Source organism: Bos javanicus, chromosome 6 (assembly GCF_032452875.1).
Source record: "Bos javanicus breed banteng chromosome 6, ARS-OSU_banteng_1.0, whole genome shotgun sequence".
NCBI lineage: Eukaryota > Metazoa > Chordata > Mammalia > Artiodactyla > Bovidae > Bos > Bos javanicus.
The window spans coordinates 42,349,062-42,368,240 of NC_083873.1; the positions used below are offsets into that span (position 1 = coordinate 42,349,062).

Here is a 19,179-nt window from a genome sequence, read left to right on the forward strand (position 1 = left end):
TTTTCTGTTAAATAACATGTAGAACCTCCAAGTTACGTTCCTGAACCTGATTTTTAATCATGCTCTCATTGCAACTAGAACTGCTCTTCAGGAATTCACTCAGTTTCATTTAAGGAAACAAAAATTAAAAAACAAAGAAAAGGATGGTACAAATAACCAGCAGCAGCTGACAGTCACCTACTAAAATATATTGGAAGAGTGAAATGGGTCCAGGGTTTAATCAAAGACTTGGGATAGAATTCAGTGTTGCCCTTGGGCAGATTACTTAACCTCTCTGGTTTCCCCTTGTATCGTGGCTTTAATAAATACATAAACACTTGCAGAGTTCGCTATAAATTGTAGAACACCTTATGCTATTATATGAGTAGTTTGTACAAATCATTTTTTTGTGATTTCTTCCATGCTCGACTTTCATAAGCTCCAGGACAGAAAGGTCTTATTTACTTGGATACCTCTGGCAGCCAGTAAGAAGCCAGAGTATACAGAAGGTGCTCAATTGCAGTGGCTGGCTGTTCAGGACATGGACCCCAGCTTTAGGAGCTGCTACCAAGGGCTCCAGGAAAACGGCAGGATGACCCAACCACCACAAGATCTGTTCAGTGCCTGCTGTAGTATCAAGAATGCTGTAGTCTGGACCTAGAATTCTCACGGAAGAAGTCCTGAGACCCGCAGGGAGGCCTGCTTCACGTCCAGAGGCTGAGTTAAATCCTTTAAGCATGGAAAAAAGTGACACCTGGGTAGGATTCCCCACTGGGGAGAGGGAAGAGACTTGAAGAGGGCAGAGGTCAGCTGTTTCCATGACACCTGCAACGACGCATTTCTGGATGGGAAGACTTAACATTGCACAAACACCAATCCCTCAAAAGTAATATATAATGGACTTCAGTAAAAACATATTGAATTCATTTTACATATATCTTAGGATAATTTTTTAATAGAAAAGAGGCTGAGTAAAATAATTTTGATCTTCATAAAAGAATTGCCAAGGAACTTAAAAAATAAAAAGAATACTTTTACATTAAAGAATCATGAAAGCAATGCCTTTGTCTTTTCTGGCTTATCAGAGTGAACACCAAATGTGGATTTTGAAAAGGGTATTACGGCTGACAGAATGCAAATCGTAACATTTTAAGAAAGTAACCTGGATGTAATTAAAATGAACAACTGTACTTTTATCAAGGTATCCTATGTGAAATTATAAGATTACTGGGGTTTACTGTAAATAATGTAGGTGGGAAGATAAGAGATGTGATGTGGAACTAAAACAAGATAGGCTCTGAGTTGCTAAGTGTTGAAACTGACTGATGGGTACATGGAGATTCCTTGTACAATTATTTGTAATTTTTAGATGTTTGAAAGAGTGTAGTCATTGGAAATAAAAATATATATTACAAGTATAGGATTTAAGTATAAACAAAATGATTGTATCTTACAGGAACCATTAGATTCTAACTGCTAGGTAACTTCATGGTAATTATTAGGTACTATTAATTTGTTTTTCCTTGGAAATCACTGAGGAAGGAATCACATTGGAGAAAGACATGCCATCCTCCCAGTAAATCCCAACACAAAGCAATTTTTCCTCCAGTGTTGGAACAAATTGCTATTTGATTGGCTAGACACCAAGTGAAGTAACTGGCTGATGACCAAAAAAATTCACATATACTTTAATACATTAAAGTGAGAGTGATGTCGCTCAGTCGTGTCCAACTCTTTGCGACCCCATGGACTGCAGCCCACGAGGCTCCTCTGTCCATGGGATTTTCCAGGCAAGAGTATTGGAGTGGGTTGCCATTTCCTTCTCCAGGGGATCTTCCCAACCCAGGGATCGAACCTGAGTCTCCTGCATTTCAGGTAGACGCTTTACCCTCTGAACCACCAGGGAAGCCCTTAATACATTAAGGGCACATTCCAACTCTGAGATGCTTATACCAAAAAAAGCATCATGGGACTGAGAATGACAATGTTCACAGCAAAGTCACTCTCTCATGTCCTAAAACAGCTCATTGAATGGAGTGGCAGGTGAATTATCCACCCACTCCCACTCATGCTGTTTCTTACTCTCTCACTTAATTTTTACTCACTTACTTTTTGTTAAATAGATATTTGCATTCCTGTAAGTTAAATGGGTACGATGCAGCATCTGTGTATGTACAGGCATGTTTACTAGGGCAGACTTGTTAAAGGAGGAGGTAATGAATCAAATGGTACCTCCTTTAACTTAGGAATAATTGACTAAATCATACTGTTCTTTTACCTCATGGCTCAGACAGTAAAGCATCCACCTGCAGTGTGGGAGACCTGGGTTCAATCTCTGAGTTGGGAAGATCCCCCAGAGGAGGGCATGGCTATCCACTCCAGTATTCTTGCCTAGAGAATTCCCATGGACAGAGGAGCCTGGAGGGCTACAGTCCATGCGGTTGCAAAGAGTCAGACACAACTGAGCGACTAAGCACAGCGTACTGTTCTATACTTGTGGAATTTTCTGTTAGCTAGTCAGAAGCATGAACAAAAACATTCTCCTGAAAAGATAACGGTATTCTCCTAAAAAGTATTCTCCTAAAAAGATAATGGTACCTTGGTAAAATTTTTTTAAGTAAGTTGTCAAGTAGAATACACTTTTTAAAGATTTTTTTTGATGTAGATCATTTTTAAAGTCTTTATTGAATTTTTTACAATACCGCTTCTATTTTATGTTTGGGGTTTTGGTCACAAGGCATGTGGGATCTTAGCTTCCCAACCACAGATCGAACCCTTTCCCCCTGAACCGAAAGGTGAAGTCTTAACCACCGGATCACCAGGGAAGTCCAGAGTATAGCACATTTTTAAAGCCCTGTGCGGATGCCTACACATTTGCAGGGGCAATAGAAAAGTCTGAGAATATATACACTGGACAGTATATGCTATCTCAGAAGGGTATGTTTGAACAGATGAAGGGGAAATTCAACTCTTCCTACATATCTCTCTATATGGCTTTATTACTTAACAACAATAATTTTTAAATTGTAGAAAGGAAGTTCTTATAAATATCACTCGATTGACAGAAAAATATTAAAGGTATAATTCTTAGAGGAAAAACACAGGTTTTAAATTGATCAAAATTCATAAAGAAAATTAAAAGCAAAGTTTTGATTTTTTTGGATCTCCTAACAACTACTCTGTAAGCTAACTTCGTAAGTGAACGACAGAGACTTCACTGGAGTCCATTATTAGTTCCATCCTTTTTCTGCCAGTTACTCCTAGGGTTAGAGTGGGAACCTCTGGGAGGATGGCTTCACTTCCCAGAACTTCTCCATCAATAAAGGCAGAGATCAATACACAGATTCAATCAATTTACCTACCACACCCAAGTCCACTGAACACTCTGACGTATGTCATTTTTCAATTTTTACACTAAATCGCCAATGAGAAGTCTGGGTGGGAATGCTACAGGCCTTCTGCCAAGGTTTCCAGGCTCCGTGGCTAAGAGGCCAAGTGAGTCTAAGGGTCCAAAGTTCCAGGGTAAGCCAAAGAGTTAAGCTGAAGAGGTAGCAGAGGAAAGAGCTAGAACAGTAATCTACTCTAGACTTATTTCTTTTGCACATTTACTCTATAGGGTGGGAAATATTAGTAATACAGAGCTTCTCTGACTCTTAACCTAAAAATGTACTACATGTCCCTTAACTAATCAGACTCTCTTTTCCACTTGCTAGAATGAAAATGTTATTCTCCATATCTGAAATACCAAATGCTATCAGCCTTTACAAGCAACATACAACCTGGCTTAGACAGCCCAGAAAGCTATGCAGTCCACACAGAACACCCATCCAAAGGTTCCTGATTCAATGCTCGAGAACTATGTCAACCCAAATGATCACAAGCAACTCCACTGCAAAGCATTCCTGAATGCTAAGAAACTACCACAACTGCTAATTTTTCCTGTGTGTTTATGTTTATGTGTTTAGTACTGATCATTTTTCTTCAGTTCAGTTCAGTCACTCAGTCGTGTCCGACTCTTTGCGACCCATGGACTGTAGCCCGCCGGGCTCCTCTGTCCATGGACTTTTCCAGGCAAGAATACTGGAGTGGGTTGCCATTTTCTTCTTCAGGGGATCTTCCCGACTCAGGGATTGAACCCATGTCTCCTGGGTCTCCTGCATTGCAGGCGGATTCTTTACCCAAAGAGCCATGCAGGAAGTCTTAATTTTTCTTAGAACAGTATTTGAAGGATATGTCAGGTATAGTTCTATATGTGCCATACTGCTGCATTTAAGAGGGCTATCATCTACTATTACATGGACTACAAAATTATCTCAATCAATCACAAAGTAGGAAACTTGGTAGTGTTATTTCTATGTTTTAATGACTCACTGGATATATGTCCGTTATGTTCTATGTCCTGTAAATTCTCGCACAGGTATCAGAGAACTGGTAAAAATGTAAGAGACAATCCAGGCTTTAAAATTTGCAACAATATTAGATTTTAAGGCAGGAGGCAAAAACAAAAAAGTGTATAGTAACCTGCTTTAATGTAAGCACTGTCCAAAACAACACTTTTGCCTAAAGAACTTCTGCTGTTGAGTCAAAAATCCCTAGACCAAAGCTATAAATCCATCTGGAACTAAAGTCAAGAAAATGGTAAACCTCAGACTCCTTCTTTCACTATTTGATTCATAACTACTCAAAAGCATAACACATTTTTCTCCATAAATGCCTCAGGTTGCCAATTCTTACACTTTCCTCAAAAACAAAAATTAAAAACTCTCGATATAATAAAGGCACTGAAACAAAACTGTAATCCACTTACAAAAAAAGAACACTGTAATAGATTTAACTGATTTCTAGCAATGAGTAAAGCTGTACACCAAGTCAATCTTTTATTTAAAAACATATACTGGGGCCATCTATCTTTCCCCCGGAGCTAAAGGGCACACTGAAAAATACGAATTTGCTGACTGAGGAGCAAGAGTACTTTGTTCTATTCTGACAAGTGAGACCCATCGCTTACTGTAGAGATGAAATAACCTCAGTACTTAAGCCCATATGGCTTTTTCAAAGTTAACTTGAACACAACAGATGAAACATCCTAAAAAGCTACAAAGGGAAAGAGCCCAGCATAGGCGATCTCAGAACTAGAACTTCTACCTCAAAATCCTGCCTTGCATGCTGCACCCTGTTTCTAGATTGCTATTCTCTAAATCATGATTTATGCCATTTCCCCACATCAATGTCTTCCAGAGGCCTCCTAGGATTGAGTCAGTTCTAAGCTTCAGTCTGCCTTTCTTGCATAAAGCTCTATTACAGGTAACTGTCCTTACTTCTAGTTATTCTCAGATTCTTAACTTTAAAAATAAAACTAAAATATATTTGATGATATATACAAAGTTCTCCATTTATATTAGATATAAATTATAAGAAACAGGTATAGATAATTCAAATGCTAATTAATCCTCCTAATAACTTTGAGGTACTATTAATCCTACTGTACAGACGAAAAACAGAAAAGCTTGAGAGGTCACCTATAAACACAAGGTCAGAGGAGTGACTTCAATGGTCAGTCTATGCATAAGACTATCAGCTTTCACCTTGACAAACTGGCCTCGCTCTGATTTCTATCATTTGCTTGACTTCTTTTCCCTTCTAAGGATCTGGACCATTAGCTCAATATTCACCTCTTCAAAGAAATTTTCCCAAACCATCAAAGCTTTTGATCATGTGTCTCAATATGGACCTATTCTCTAGGTCCAATATGCACACACACTACATCGCGTGTGTGCATGTGTATGTGGAGCAGTGGATGTCATGCATTATTATATTCTGATGACATTATATCTCCATGATTAAATTTCCAGCTCCTTATCCCCTACCTTCAATCTTTCCCAGGGAAAGGTTGAAGGCAGGAGAAGAACAGGATGACAGAGGATGAGATGGTTGGATGGCATCACCAACTCAATGGACATGAGTTTGAGCAAGCTTTAGGAGCTGGTAATGGACAGGGAAGCCTGGCATGCTACAGTCCATGGGGTCGTAAAGAGTTGGACATGACTGAGTGACTGAACTGAACTATCCCCCTACCAGTTCTATAACCTCTACAGTTGCTATTTTAATGTTAAACATATAAGTGGTCATAAAAATGTGGGTACTGGTTCATATGCTTCCTTGTATTATAATATGGAAGACAGAGGTACTTACAGCCTAACCAGATTGGTGAGTCCTCGGAATATATCTGCATTCAGACATCCTATTCGGTTGTTTGTCAGATCCCTAAGGAGAAAGGGGAAAAGTATCTTCAATTAGTTCTCCTGGTTAATGAAGGTTTCATACATTTCATATTCAAGAATGGCACCCAGGTATCACACAAGACTTTTCTTTTAAGCATCTCTAACATATTCACCTATCTCAAGTACAGCACTGAGAGAAGAAATAATCCTTGCTTTCACTTACTTCTGGCACGTAGAAAACTAACCGCTGTTTAATTACAGTGCCCTCAATATTTAAAGCCATTTACTCCTGGAAAATGACTCAAGATAAAACCAATCTATCTTACTGCCTGTGATGATATACACAGCTCATCACACTGGTAAGTTAGGGAACAGAGCTGATCTAAGGCAACATCCAAGAGACAACTGGTAAAAAGGTACATTATCACAATCCCCAAACTTTTATTTCCTCAAGAACAAGTGAAACTTAATGCTAACTTCATTCCTTAAATACTCAGAAGTTTTGACTGTAATGAAAAAACAACTGAACTAGCTTTTACTTTACAGATCTGTCATTTAGGCTCCAAGCCAAATTACTTTTTCACAATATCTAGGTAATGGCCCATATTTTTTCAGTCACTCCTAAACTTCTTATAGTTCCTATCAAATGTTACTTTGAAACCATTTTTTTTTTCTCCTCCTCAATGTAGGTAACTTTATCTGTAATAAGTTTAGTATTTTGTTCTTTCCACACTATTTTTATTCATACCAAGCACAGTGAACACAATTTTATACTTCAATTAAGATTTATTTTAATTAGGAGATAACTATTTCTTCAAATAAGAGAGCATAGCTTTCATCATTTCCCATCAGTGGATTTACTATGAAAGCCCTAAAACAATGAATCTTTGTTTTTCTCAGTTATTAAGATTTGAGATTATTGGTCATTTTTTATTTCAATAAAAGAAGTAAAACAAGCTTTCTAAGCCAAACTTTAAAAAATATTTTTCTCGTATTTTCTTCACTGTCTGTATTATTCTCTGTAATAGAGAAGGACATATTCTTTGAATTTCACTGAGTTACTCTTTAGAGACTTATACCAACCATTTCTAAACTAAAACTGTCAGATTCTAAATTATACACTTGGTAATGGGGGGGGGGGTATTAGTCTGATAGAAATTACAAAGACTTCATATTTGAATTCAGTACCCACTCATTAATTTTTTCCTTTAGATATTTTAAAAGCTAGTTTAGGTAATCCCTAGTATTCAAAAATTTCATAGCTCTGTTTTCCCTTTCTTATGGCAACTTTTGATTTAAAAAAATATGTTAAGCAATACAAGTTTTTATCTACATTCATTATGCTCTAGCTCCTCAGAATATTAAAGCTAAGTATTTAATCGTGTGGGACTTTTCTTTATTCCGGCTGATTTTCCTTCTATTTCTGGGCTTTACTATTTAAGAAAATGAGGCATCATCGTGTGAAGTGTTGCTTAAACAAGCATTTTGAGTTCTATTCATTATCTTGTCTCAGTTCTGAGTTTTAAATGGTGTAATTACCATTGATTCTTTGGGAAACAATTTCATTACAGCTATACCTATTTAAAATGGAATTTAGGTACTGATAATGAGTTTTCATTTGAATTGAGAATCAGCTTGAATTTTGTTGATAAAGCAAAAGAGAAACTGAATGGGTCTAGGTTTTACCTACTTCTGGTAGTTTATTCTCCAGAAAGCCACTGACTTAATCTTCCTGATCCAAATTATCTATAAAGTAAAGGCATGGGACACTGACAGAAACACTTTATATGCAGCTGCTGAGTGAGATGCACAACTGAATGATTTAAGGCCTCATAAGAAAAAGTGCCTGTAGTCAAGAAGTGACTAGCAGATACCTTTCTATCTCACGGAGTTTTCATACAGAACTCTCTCAGCTTGCAAGCTGTATACCAAGTTAGCTGTTTGGAATTAAGACCGAATTTTCTAGTGGGAAGATTATAAATGACAATTACCTTCCTAGACATGAGCACCAGAGACTACTTAATGTGTAATGCAATGAAAAAATGCTAAAGCAACATCTGGGACAATCATGGTAATTAAATTAAGTGCTACTGAACAAGAAAATTTTAAATTCATTTTGGATAGCAATATGTGAAAAATTATTTACTGAAGGATAAAGAACTGATGGAGAACACAGGCTATTTTGCAGTATGCTTGAAAGAGCCTGATGAAGCTGCTTTTTATTAAGAGTCGAGTTTCCTTCAATCTCTACCTCAACATGCAGATACTATCATATTAAGCTCCCTATTATCAGAAAACAGAACACGGACGGTCACGTGATCAGAGAAGGTGAGAATAAGTGGACTTGTCTGGCCATATGATACCACCCTCCTCCCTCCTCTTGGAACAACTAGTTGTAGTAATTCTCCAGCTTTAGCATCAGAATCACCAGGAGGGACAGTTGAAACAAAAACGCTTTAGCCTCAGCTCCAGAGTTTGACAGGGCAGCTCTAGCAGCTACACTCCTACTCCTTCTCCCTACGTGAGGACTCACATTCCATCCAAACAAGGGGTCAGTTTGTCCCAGTAAGAAGCACAGAGAAAATGACTCATTGTTATAAATCAAGCTCAGCTGGCTGCTGCCCCTCCACTCCCTAAAGACTGTATCTGGGGATGCATGTAGCCTGTTGATGGCCACGTTCCATGCTCCTGCTTGTGTCAGTCTGGCAAGTCCCAACAGCTTCAAAGACCCTTAACAGCTGAACACCAGCTAGGGCTCCATCTCTCTGGAAGTATATTCCAAACCCAAACCCAAGATCTTGGTTGGTATACATAATTCCACTAGACTGCAAACCTTCCAAGCGGTTCCTGAGTTAGTTACCTTTGTATCTCTGGAGGCTGGTCACTACTGGGCACAGAGGATGAACTTGATAAATTTTTGTTGAACTGAATTGATGCCGATTTGTCTTTCCACTTCAATTACATTTCTATACGTTGATAATACTTTCACTGACGTCTAAACCCAGCTTGATCCACTGCAGCCCTGATGTCACTAATCTGATCACATCAACTCCATACTGAAAAAGTTTTGCCAGCCCTCCACTGTCTAAATAATAGATTCGAAATTCTTCAACATGGCAGGAGGTCATCAAAAGCCTGGTCTCTTTCTGACTAACCTTACATTCCAATGTTCTTTTCCCCTTTCTACTTAATGCTTTGGTCAAAGAACATGTTCTTTTCACACCTGTGTCCACTCTGCTTACAGTGCTCTTTCTGTTACTCTTCAATACATACTCACCCCTCAGGAGCAAAGTCAAGTCTAAAGGCTGGCTGCTCTCATGGAGGTCATTCCCATCTCAGGTGGTCCCTCCTTTCCCCGGCAGATTAGTAACATTATTTAGGATGTATTTTCACTATCGATTTGCCCCTAAGAGTCTGTGAGTTCTTCCAGGGAAGTCCAAGCATAGTAAGCAGTCAGCACTCAATAAATGCATTCAGAAGGAATGAAGGGTAGTGGCGCAGTCCACATGGCTTAAGCACCAGGTGACCTCTAAAATATGAGCACTCTCACAAAGTAGTTGTGACAGGAACACGATAAGGAAAGCAAGAGTGCTTAGTCTCGGAAGTAATAAAAACTGGTCTTTAGATTTTGAAATAACATACAGATAAAATACATAGGAAATTGGCAAGATTTTGAAATCATTAATAGAAAGAGGCCTCAATTTTTAGGGCATTTACAATAGACTGTTTAAATGCATTCGTAAATTGAAACTCATCTACAGATTATGCCCACTGGCAAAGCCAACCATAATCATTTTATTACCATAAGAGGGATGTAACCATCTACCACCAACAAATCAAACTGCTGTATAAATAAATTGCCTTCTGAGCTACTTACTTTAAACAGTCTGCTTTTCTATCTTAGACCCGGCTAGACGAACTTCTAAAAATTATTAAAAAGCCACTTTTTTATCGTGTTAAAGTTTGAAGTACGTTAACAGTTACTTAAAAAGGAATGGTTCACATTCCAGCAATTCAAACACTTACAATCTTTTTAGCGATGACAGTCCCCAAAAGGCACCTGGGTCTATACTACTAATAAGATTGTTTCGGAGGTCCCTGTTAAAGACAAAATAAAAGTTACTTACATCTCAACACTGTAAGAACTATTTAGGTATACTGCACTTATCTGCTGTACAGAAAACAGCAATGATAGTAATAGGAATGGGAAGAAACTGAGGCCAAACAGGCTAAGCTAAAATCAGCCCAGTAGTAAGTAGAAGAGCAAGAATTCAAAATCAAGAAATCTGGTTCTGAACCCATTTGTGTGGGGCAATATAGAATAAAGGTATATGTCAAAAAGATATGCATCTTAGTATTACTCCAATTCCGGAGAAGGCAATGGCACCCCACCCCAGTACTCTTGCTTGGAAAATCCCATGGATGGAGGATCCTGTTAGGCTGCAATCCATGGGGTCGCTAAGAGTCGGACAGGACTAAGCGACTTCACTTTCACTTTTCACTTTCATGCATTGGAGAAGGAAATGGCAACCCACTCCAGTGTTCTTGCCTGGAGAATCCCAGGGATGGGGGAGCCTGGTGGGCTGCCACCTATGGGGTCGCACAGAGTCGGAAATGACTGAAGTGACTTAGCATAGCATAGCATTAGTCCAATTCAAAGTTATGACTAAATGACAATCTTATACATTATTTTTACAGTCTCTTCCTTAGTATGTTACACTTTAATTATCGAAATAAATCAGACTGTACTGGTGACAAGGATAATTAAATTAAAAATTTTCAAATCGTTTTCAAAACTATACACTCTAAAATTCACACCATTTGGTTGTTAATATTTCTTCCTCCCAGGACTTCTAAGGCGAGGCTTTCTATAAAACAGTGTGTTATTTCACAGTATACAGCTCAAAGCCAAGATGCACCAGTCCTCCATGCAATGGCATCTGACAGCAATCACAACGGACAGCAGTCCCCCCATCCATGTGGAATACGTTCCAAGACTCCCAGTGCACGCCTGAAACTGAAATAGTGCCGAATCCTTTATATACTATGCCTTTTTTCTATACATACATATCTATGACAAAATTTGTAAATTAGGCACAGTAAGCAATCAACAACAATTAAACAGAATTATAACAATATGATAAAAGTTTATAAAATCGGTCTTTCTCTTTCAAAATATCTTACTGTACAAATGCAATGCCTTTTCCATTTTTGCCAGTGGTATAGAACCCGCCTGCCAATATAGGAGATATAAGAGACAAAGGTTTGATCCCTGGGTCAGGAAGATCCCCAGGAAGAGGGCATGGCAACCCACTCCAGTATTCTTGCCTGGGAAATCCCACAGACAGAGGAACCTGGCAGGCTACAGTCCATAGGGTTGTACACAGTCGGACACGACCAAGTGACTTAACATGCACGCAAAGCCTTTTCCCTCAGCACTTACCACAACTGTGACCATAACTTTTGCAATGTGAGATATAACAGCAAAACGAGTACAATTTTTTTGGTCACAATTTCAGAGAAAGAGTCATTCCTACCATGGATCTTAGCAACCTCAGCATACAGTTTTTTTCTCTCCTTATTAAGTCAAGAACTTTCACCATTTAACTTAAAAGAAGTGTCATATAGCTTCTCTTCAGCACATCCAAACAGTCAGCATCAGTACTCTCGTGCTTTGGAGCTGTTACTGAGTAAAATGAGGGTGACCTGAACACAAACTGAGATATCTTGACAGTGGATCTGATAACCGGAATGGCTACTAAGGGACTGAGGAGCAGGATGTGAGGGACAAAGGGTTGATTCACGCTCTGGGTGGGATGGTGTGAGATTTCATCAGACTAATTCAGAATGGTGTGTAATTTAAAACATAGGAATTGTTTATTTCTGGAAGTTTCCATTTAATATTTTCCACCTGTAGTTGACCATGAGTAAATAAAACTGTGGAAACTGAAACCTCGGATGGGGTGGGGAGGCTACTGTATCCCCACTCTCCTCCGGTGCTTGGCCCTTCCATGCCAGCACACCACCACTGGGGGCAGCAGTGAGCATCACAGCCAGATCCTTCCTCCAGGGCAGATTTGGCCCATCACTAAAGGTTCTGCTTGCTTGGGCTCAGCAGGTAAAGAATCCACCTGCAATGCGGAAAACCTGGGTTCAATCCCTGGGTTGGGAAGATCAGGAGAAGGGAAAGGCTACCCACTCCAGTATTCTGGTCTGGAGAATTCCATGGACTGTATAGTCCATGGGGTTGCAAAGAGTCGGACACACCTGAGAAACTTTCACTTTCAAAGGTTCTGCTTGGGCTCAGCTGAAACTCTCCAGTCACCCCACACAAGAGTCCAGCTAACATCTGTAGAGAGCGATCCTCAGCCGCAGGAGCACTGAGAAGGAGAACAGTGGCCCGCTTCCCACAGGCCAGCCAATGGCTGGCCCACAGTTCAACTCTACTAGACACCCAAAGTGGGCCCATTCATCAGGACTCACTCATAACCTTGCCCACTGGAGGCCTGAGTGGCCTCTGGTCATCTCTCAGAGCACCTCAGGTCAGACTGTGAACAGAAACCCTTCCCAACTTCTCTTCACCTGGGAGTCTTTCCCAAACAAAGGCAACATTTTCCCTTCCATGTATGTGTGAGCTTCTGACGTCAATCCTAATTATCCATCATTATTCTCATAACTGGACTTCCGAGGTAGCGCTAGTGGTAAAGAACCCGCATGCCAATGCAGTAAACATAATCCCTGGGTCAGGAAGATCCTTGGAGGAGGGCATAGCAATCCACCCCAGTATTCTTGCCTGGAGAATCCCATGGACACAGGAACCTGATGGGCTACAGTCCACAGGGTCTCAGAGTTGGACAAGACTAAAGTGACTTACACCCCCCACCCCCACCCCCACACACACACTGAGTTGGTGAAACAATGCAAAAATGCAGAGCAAAGGGCAATACAAACCCAGGGTAGCATGTACCTCTCGGGTCCTTCAGTACCTCACTTATTTGAGAAATAAAAAGCTTTCCTGAAAGCAGATCCTGGACCACTGGTGCCGCCTGCTATCACAACACTGAGGTGACGTGTCTCTGGGATCATTTGTCACTACTGCCCTACCATGGGCAGTCTAGCCTGTGAGAAGCAGCCTAAACTACTCAACAGAAAAATACTCAGTTCACTTCCTCAGGCATCTGACCTGTTTGGTCTACTGGCGCTTAAGAAAAGGACACTGGGTAAGTCACTGCAGTAGGCTCAGATCCACGTGTTTCCTGTCATCCAGTGAGGGAGGCACGTTCAATTTTACTGACATCAGCTGATGAAAACTAACCGTTGTCTGGCCTGCTTCATAACATGCTCTTTTTCCTTAATGGCTCATTCGAACTACCAATATAGACAAAGCTGCACCACTAGGACTGGTTTGTAGGCAGGTTTCCTGGCAATTTCACAAAAACAGCCTGAAGAAACTGGCTCTCTGCTCCTCACTGCACTGGTCAGTCGCTGTTGAAAACCCACACTCTCTCCACAACCCAGTGCCATCCACACTGGCCTCCTGTGCTCTCAATGCTGTTTCATACCGGGCAATGGAAGTTGACCAGAAATTCTCAAGAACTCTTCCCTGGAGGCGCAACCAGTGACGCCTGTGCACATAAACATCCACCAACAAACCCTGTTCTGCCTTCTCCATGTCTCACACTCAACCTTATGCATTAAGCCTTCTTCTGTAAGCTAGCAGCAAAACCGCAATCCCACTCCACCCCCCCTACAAATCAGAGCCAGGTTCTTCTACATAAAACTGAACCCCCAAGTACCTTGCAAATACCTGTATTTATAAAATACAGGAAACATTCTTTTAACATAGTATAGAGTCTATTCTGGTTACCATTACTAAGTAAGTATTTCATTAATCAGAACTCAGATTTTATGTTCCACAAAGATGGGGCCTTTGGGAGGTGAATAGGTTATAAGAGTAGAGACTTCATGAATGAGGTTAATACCTTTGTAAAAGTGACCCAGAGAGTTCCCGCTTCCCCTTCCACTACATGAGAGAAACTGCAGCAAAAAGACGGCCAAGTAGGAAGTGGGCCCTTACCAGATACCAAACCTGCCAGAGCCCTGATCTTGGACTTCTCAGCCTCCAGAACTGAGAGATATACACGTCTGCTGTTCATAAGCCACCCAGCTCATGGCATCTCGTTACAGCAGCCAGAACAGGCTGGGACAGATGATAAATGGATGGAAAAGTAAACCATGGCTGAGAGACAGGATTACACTACCTGACCCTCACCATAAAAGTCTTTTTAGTCAATTACAGCTAGCCACAAAATCATTAGGATATATTCATAGTCAGACAATGTAGAAACTGCTGCATCTCATTCATAAGCACTAATATTTCTCAATAAAAGCAGAAGGTCATGATGTCTGCAAGTGACTTTCAAATCATTCAGCAAACATGTATATGTAGGCATACTCCAATATAAAGGAAAACAATGATGACATGCTGTTATTAATGACTGAGCAGGTAAATTGGTAATGTGGGAGATTACTACATCATTCTTTCAATTTTCTGTATGTTGAAAATTTTAATACAAATTCTGTTCCCACTATTTTTAGTCCCATGAATTACAACTAGTCCTCAGGCTCAATTTATTAGTTCTCATCTCCCCACCCACCTCCCCCACCACAACCGACCCCAATTCTTTATTGCAAAGATATGATTTTAGGAAAAACCTGAATCAATGTTTTTGACCTATATAAGCAAAAAGTTCTGCAAAAAGAAATATACAATGTCAGTTCTATTTTTTTAATACATATGTTTCAGTTATCAGATTTTAAAGAGTATCTACAACGGGAAGTGATTTAGCTAAAGCAGTACATAAATTTGTGGTCAATGATGTACTGCATGTGTTTCTACAAAATACCTCTCATGAATAACCGAGGACTATAATATGATTTAAAGATGCACTTTTTCTTCAATAATAAAAAATCCTTGACATATTATATAATATTTAATAGTAGCCATATTAATCAGGCATTGCCAAAAGATATTTATAGTCAAATTCTTTCATTTAACATTGCCCTCCCTCCCTGCCTTTACCAACCCACAACTTCCAGACTTAGTAAACACAAGTCTAAGTTGAGGATATACAGCTAAATCTGAATGTTGTATCATTAAAATATAAATGAAAAGGCACACAAGAATTGCATAAACAAAATTAAAGGAGTATCTTAACAGTTGTTAAAAGAGCTAAGTCTTTCTTCCCTGGTGGGAGAGTGGGTAAGAATCTGCATGCCAATGGAGGGGACGCGGGTTTGATCCCTAGGCTGGGAAGATGTTACACCTCGTGGGCAACTAAAGCCTGTGTGCCACAACTACTTTCTCTGAGGCAATCATCACCACCCCTCTCTAGGCTCACAACTGTATCTGTAGCCCAACCTCACCATTCCCTTGAGTTCCCTATTGCATACACAGCTGTCTAACTCAACACCTACATCTGGACATCTCACAGCCACATCAAAAACCAACACAGTATCAGGAGCTCTAGTCTGTGCTTTATCAAGTCCTCCCAAGTGATTCTACTGCACACAAAGTTGGACAACCACCAGTCCAGGTGAGGCACTAGTCTCTAAACAGAGATTATGGGCTTTAAATTACCTTAGATTTAACACTTCCCTGAAGGCTCAAAAACAAAAAGGTCTGTCTAGTCAAGGCTATCGCTTTTCCAATAGTCATGTATGGATGTGAGAGTTGGACTATGAAGAAAGCTGGGTGCCTAAGAACTGATGCTTTTGAACTGCGGTATTGGAGAAGACTCTTGAGAGTCCCTTGGACTGCAAGAAGATCCAACTAATTCATCCTAAAGGAGATCAGTCCTACGTGTTCTTTGGAAGAACTGATGTTGAAGCTGACACTCCAATACTTTGGTCACCTAATGAGAAGAGCTGACTCATTTGAAAAGACCCTGACGCTGGGAAAGATTGAGGGCAGGAGGAGAAGGGGACGACAGAGGATGAGATGGTTGGATAGCATCACCGACACAATGGACATGAGTTTGGGTGAACTCCGGGAGTTGGTGATGGGCAGGGAGGCCTCGCATGCTGCGGTTCATGGGGTCGCAAAGAGTTGGACAGTGACTGAACTGAACTGAAAGCTCAGTTGGTAAAGAATCTGCCTGCAACGCAGCAGACCCCGTTTCGATTCCTGGGTGGGGAAGATCTGCTGGAGAAGGGATAGGCTACCCACTCCAGTATTCTTGGGCTTCTCTTGTGGCCCAGGTGGTAAAGAATCTGCCTGCAATGTGGGAGACCTGGCTTCAATCTCTGGATTGGGAAGATACCCTGGAGAAGGGAAAGGCTACCCACTCCAGTATTCTGGCCTGGAGAATTCCATGGACTGTATAGTCCATGTGGTTGCGAAAAGTCGGACACAACTGAGCAACTTTCGTTTCACTTCCCTACTTCCTCCTTATCCCAACCCCTCATTCCAGCAGCCAGAGCATCTGCTTACAGTGCGTGAGTGTTAAGTCACTTCAGTCGTGTCTGACTCTTTGAGACCCAATGGATCAAGCCTGCCAGGCGCCTCCATCCAAGGGATTCTCCAGGTAAGAATACTGGAGTGGGTTGCTATGCCCTTCTTCAAGGGACTGTCTGGACCCAGGAATCAAATCTGCATCTCTTTCGTCTCCTGCACTGGTAGACGAGTTGTTTACCACTAGCGCCACCTGGGAAGCCCCTCTGCTCACAGTCAGTCAGTCAGTCAGTCAGTTCAGTCGCTCAGTCATGTCCGAACTCTTTGTGACCCCATGGACTGCAGCACACCAGGCCTCCCTGTCCATCACCAACCCTCAGAGCTTACTCAAACTCATGTCCATTGAGTCAGTGATGCCACCCAACCATCTCATCCTCTGTCATCCCCTTCTCCTCCTGCCGTCAATCTTTCCCAGCATCAGGGTCTTTTCCAGTGAGTCAGTTCTTCCCATCAGGTGCCCAAAGTATTGGAGCTTTAGCTTTAGCATTAGTCCTTTCAATGAATATTCAGGACTGATTTCCTTTAGAATGGACTGGTTGGATGATCTTGCAGTCCAAGGGACTCTCAAGAGTCTTCTCCAACACCACAGTTCAAAAGCATCAATTCTTCGGCGCTCAGCTTTCTTTATAGTCCAACTCTCACATCCATACATGACTACTGCTCACAGTAGCTCACAGTGAAAGCCAAGGTCCTTACAATAACCCTCTAGAATCTGTCCCACCAATACCTCTTTGGCCTCACTCTGGTCTCCTTGCTGCTCCTCAAACACAAGCAACACGTTTCACAGCACAGCTTTTGCACCTGCAGGTCCGGCTGCCTATAATATTCTTTCCTCAAGGCTCAATCACTTGCTCTAAGCCTTCACACTATCACCATACAAACCTCACATACACAGTGCATAGGTGCACAAACGCCACTCCCTGCTCTGTGTTTCTTTACCCATAGTACAGTCATTCCTTTAGTTCCAGGACCCCCACAAACACCAATATCCAGACATTCAAGTCCTTTACGTAAAATGGTATAGTAGAGTCAGTCCTCCATACCATGCAGGATGGAACCTGGAGCAGGGGCACTTGTACTTATGCTATCAATTGGCTTGCTATGTCTATTCTATTTCTTCCCATCACAACATAAACTCTTTAAAGACAGGACCTTTGACAACAAAGGATTGGGATTCACCAATGAATCCCAATCCGAAAACAGTGTGGGCAATTAATAAATATCTGCTAAACAAATTTAGATTAGCTACTCAGGAAGGACTTAATAATGATTGAGACAATACTTGTACCAAGCCTTGATGTTAGACCATTTACCTTTTTAATGGTTTAAATTAACATGATACAATAAATCTATATCAGTTATCCATGGTACACACTTTTAAAAGAATGCCAATTAATCTTTTAAAAAAGTAGATCATCACTAGGAAACTAGTTTCCAAGATGTCAGAAAGAGGTATTATGTCCTAAAAATAAAAACCCCAAACCCTGAAGAAAAACTCAAAAGAATCTAAAAAAATAAAAGAGTGTGTACATGTATAACTGATTCACTTTGCTGTACACCTGAAACTAACACAATGATGAAAATCAACTATACTCAAATAAAAATTTTTAAAGACAAGCACACACACCACACACTCTGCTACTTTCTTATGAGGGACAAAAGCAAATACAAATGATGGAAAACAAGAAAGCTCCCAAACGAAAACCAAACATTTCAAAGAACAAAGCCTAAAGAAATAGGTTCCTTTCTAGATGGAGTTTGTAAGAAGGAGTGTGTCCACCCGCACCAGTTTTACTTTGTGGAAAAAAAGAGAAAACGAATCCTCTTAAGAAATCCACTCTTCAACCCAAAAGAACTGCCAAGACCGCTTGCCTCGCAGGTTTTACTCCATCGCTGGGGCCCACGTGCCAGCTAGTTCAACCCAGCCAGCCCCTACTATTCTACTCCAGGCACCCTACCCAGCACTACTAAGCCCCTCTCTTATTCTGCATGGCCTGGCTACAGGAACTTTAAGGCCAGGCTTTTACAGTTTTGGCCCTAGTCTGAATAATTCCTTGACCTACTACTTGCTTTTTATACCACATCCCATTCTGGGAAGTGTTAAAGGAATAAGTCTGCTACAGTGTTTTCAGGTAATTTTTGAAAGATTTGAAAATGATGTCATTTATACAAACAAGAAGTCATTTATCCGGCTAGCTCAGTCTTAAGTTGGGTTCCCAGAACCAGCCCAGGACGCTTCTCAAGTACTTCCTGGCAACCATCAGGATTCTGCAGAGCATGCGCCCTCTCTCCAATAACAAGCCCCAAACCTATCCTGCCGCTCCCTGAGGAAACCCTTCGACAAACCCTTCGATAAACCCTTCGATAGACGGTCCTAGCCCACACATTTCAATGGCTACACAATCAGCTCTCCTGCTCCCACGTCATGCTGGGTCCTGGGAAATCTGGGATTTTGCTTCCCCAGGA

The 19,179-nt window shown here is 40.9% G+C and overlaps 1 protein-coding gene across 4 annotated transcripts in view; it reads right to left on the reverse strand.

Annotated features, from left to right (window-relative positions):
• The window catches only part of ADGRA3 (adhesion G protein-coupled receptor A3), a 132,656-nt gene that overhangs the window by 73,066 nt on the left and 40,411 nt on the right, over positions 1-19,179 (reverse strand). For 2 of the 4 annotated variants that reach the window (XM_061419784.1, XM_061419786.1), the window contains exons 3-4: positions 10,227-10,298; positions 6,172-6,243 (exon numbers count right to left, since the gene is read on the reverse strand). In XM_061419784.1, coding sequence (XP_061275768.1) covers positions 6,172-6,243; positions 10,227-10,298 — 144 coding nt within the window. The remainder of the gene's footprint in view (positions 1-6,171; positions 6,244-10,226; positions 10,299-19,179) is intronic. The other 2 variants (XM_061419785.1, XM_061419787.1) reach the window with 1 other exon arrangement.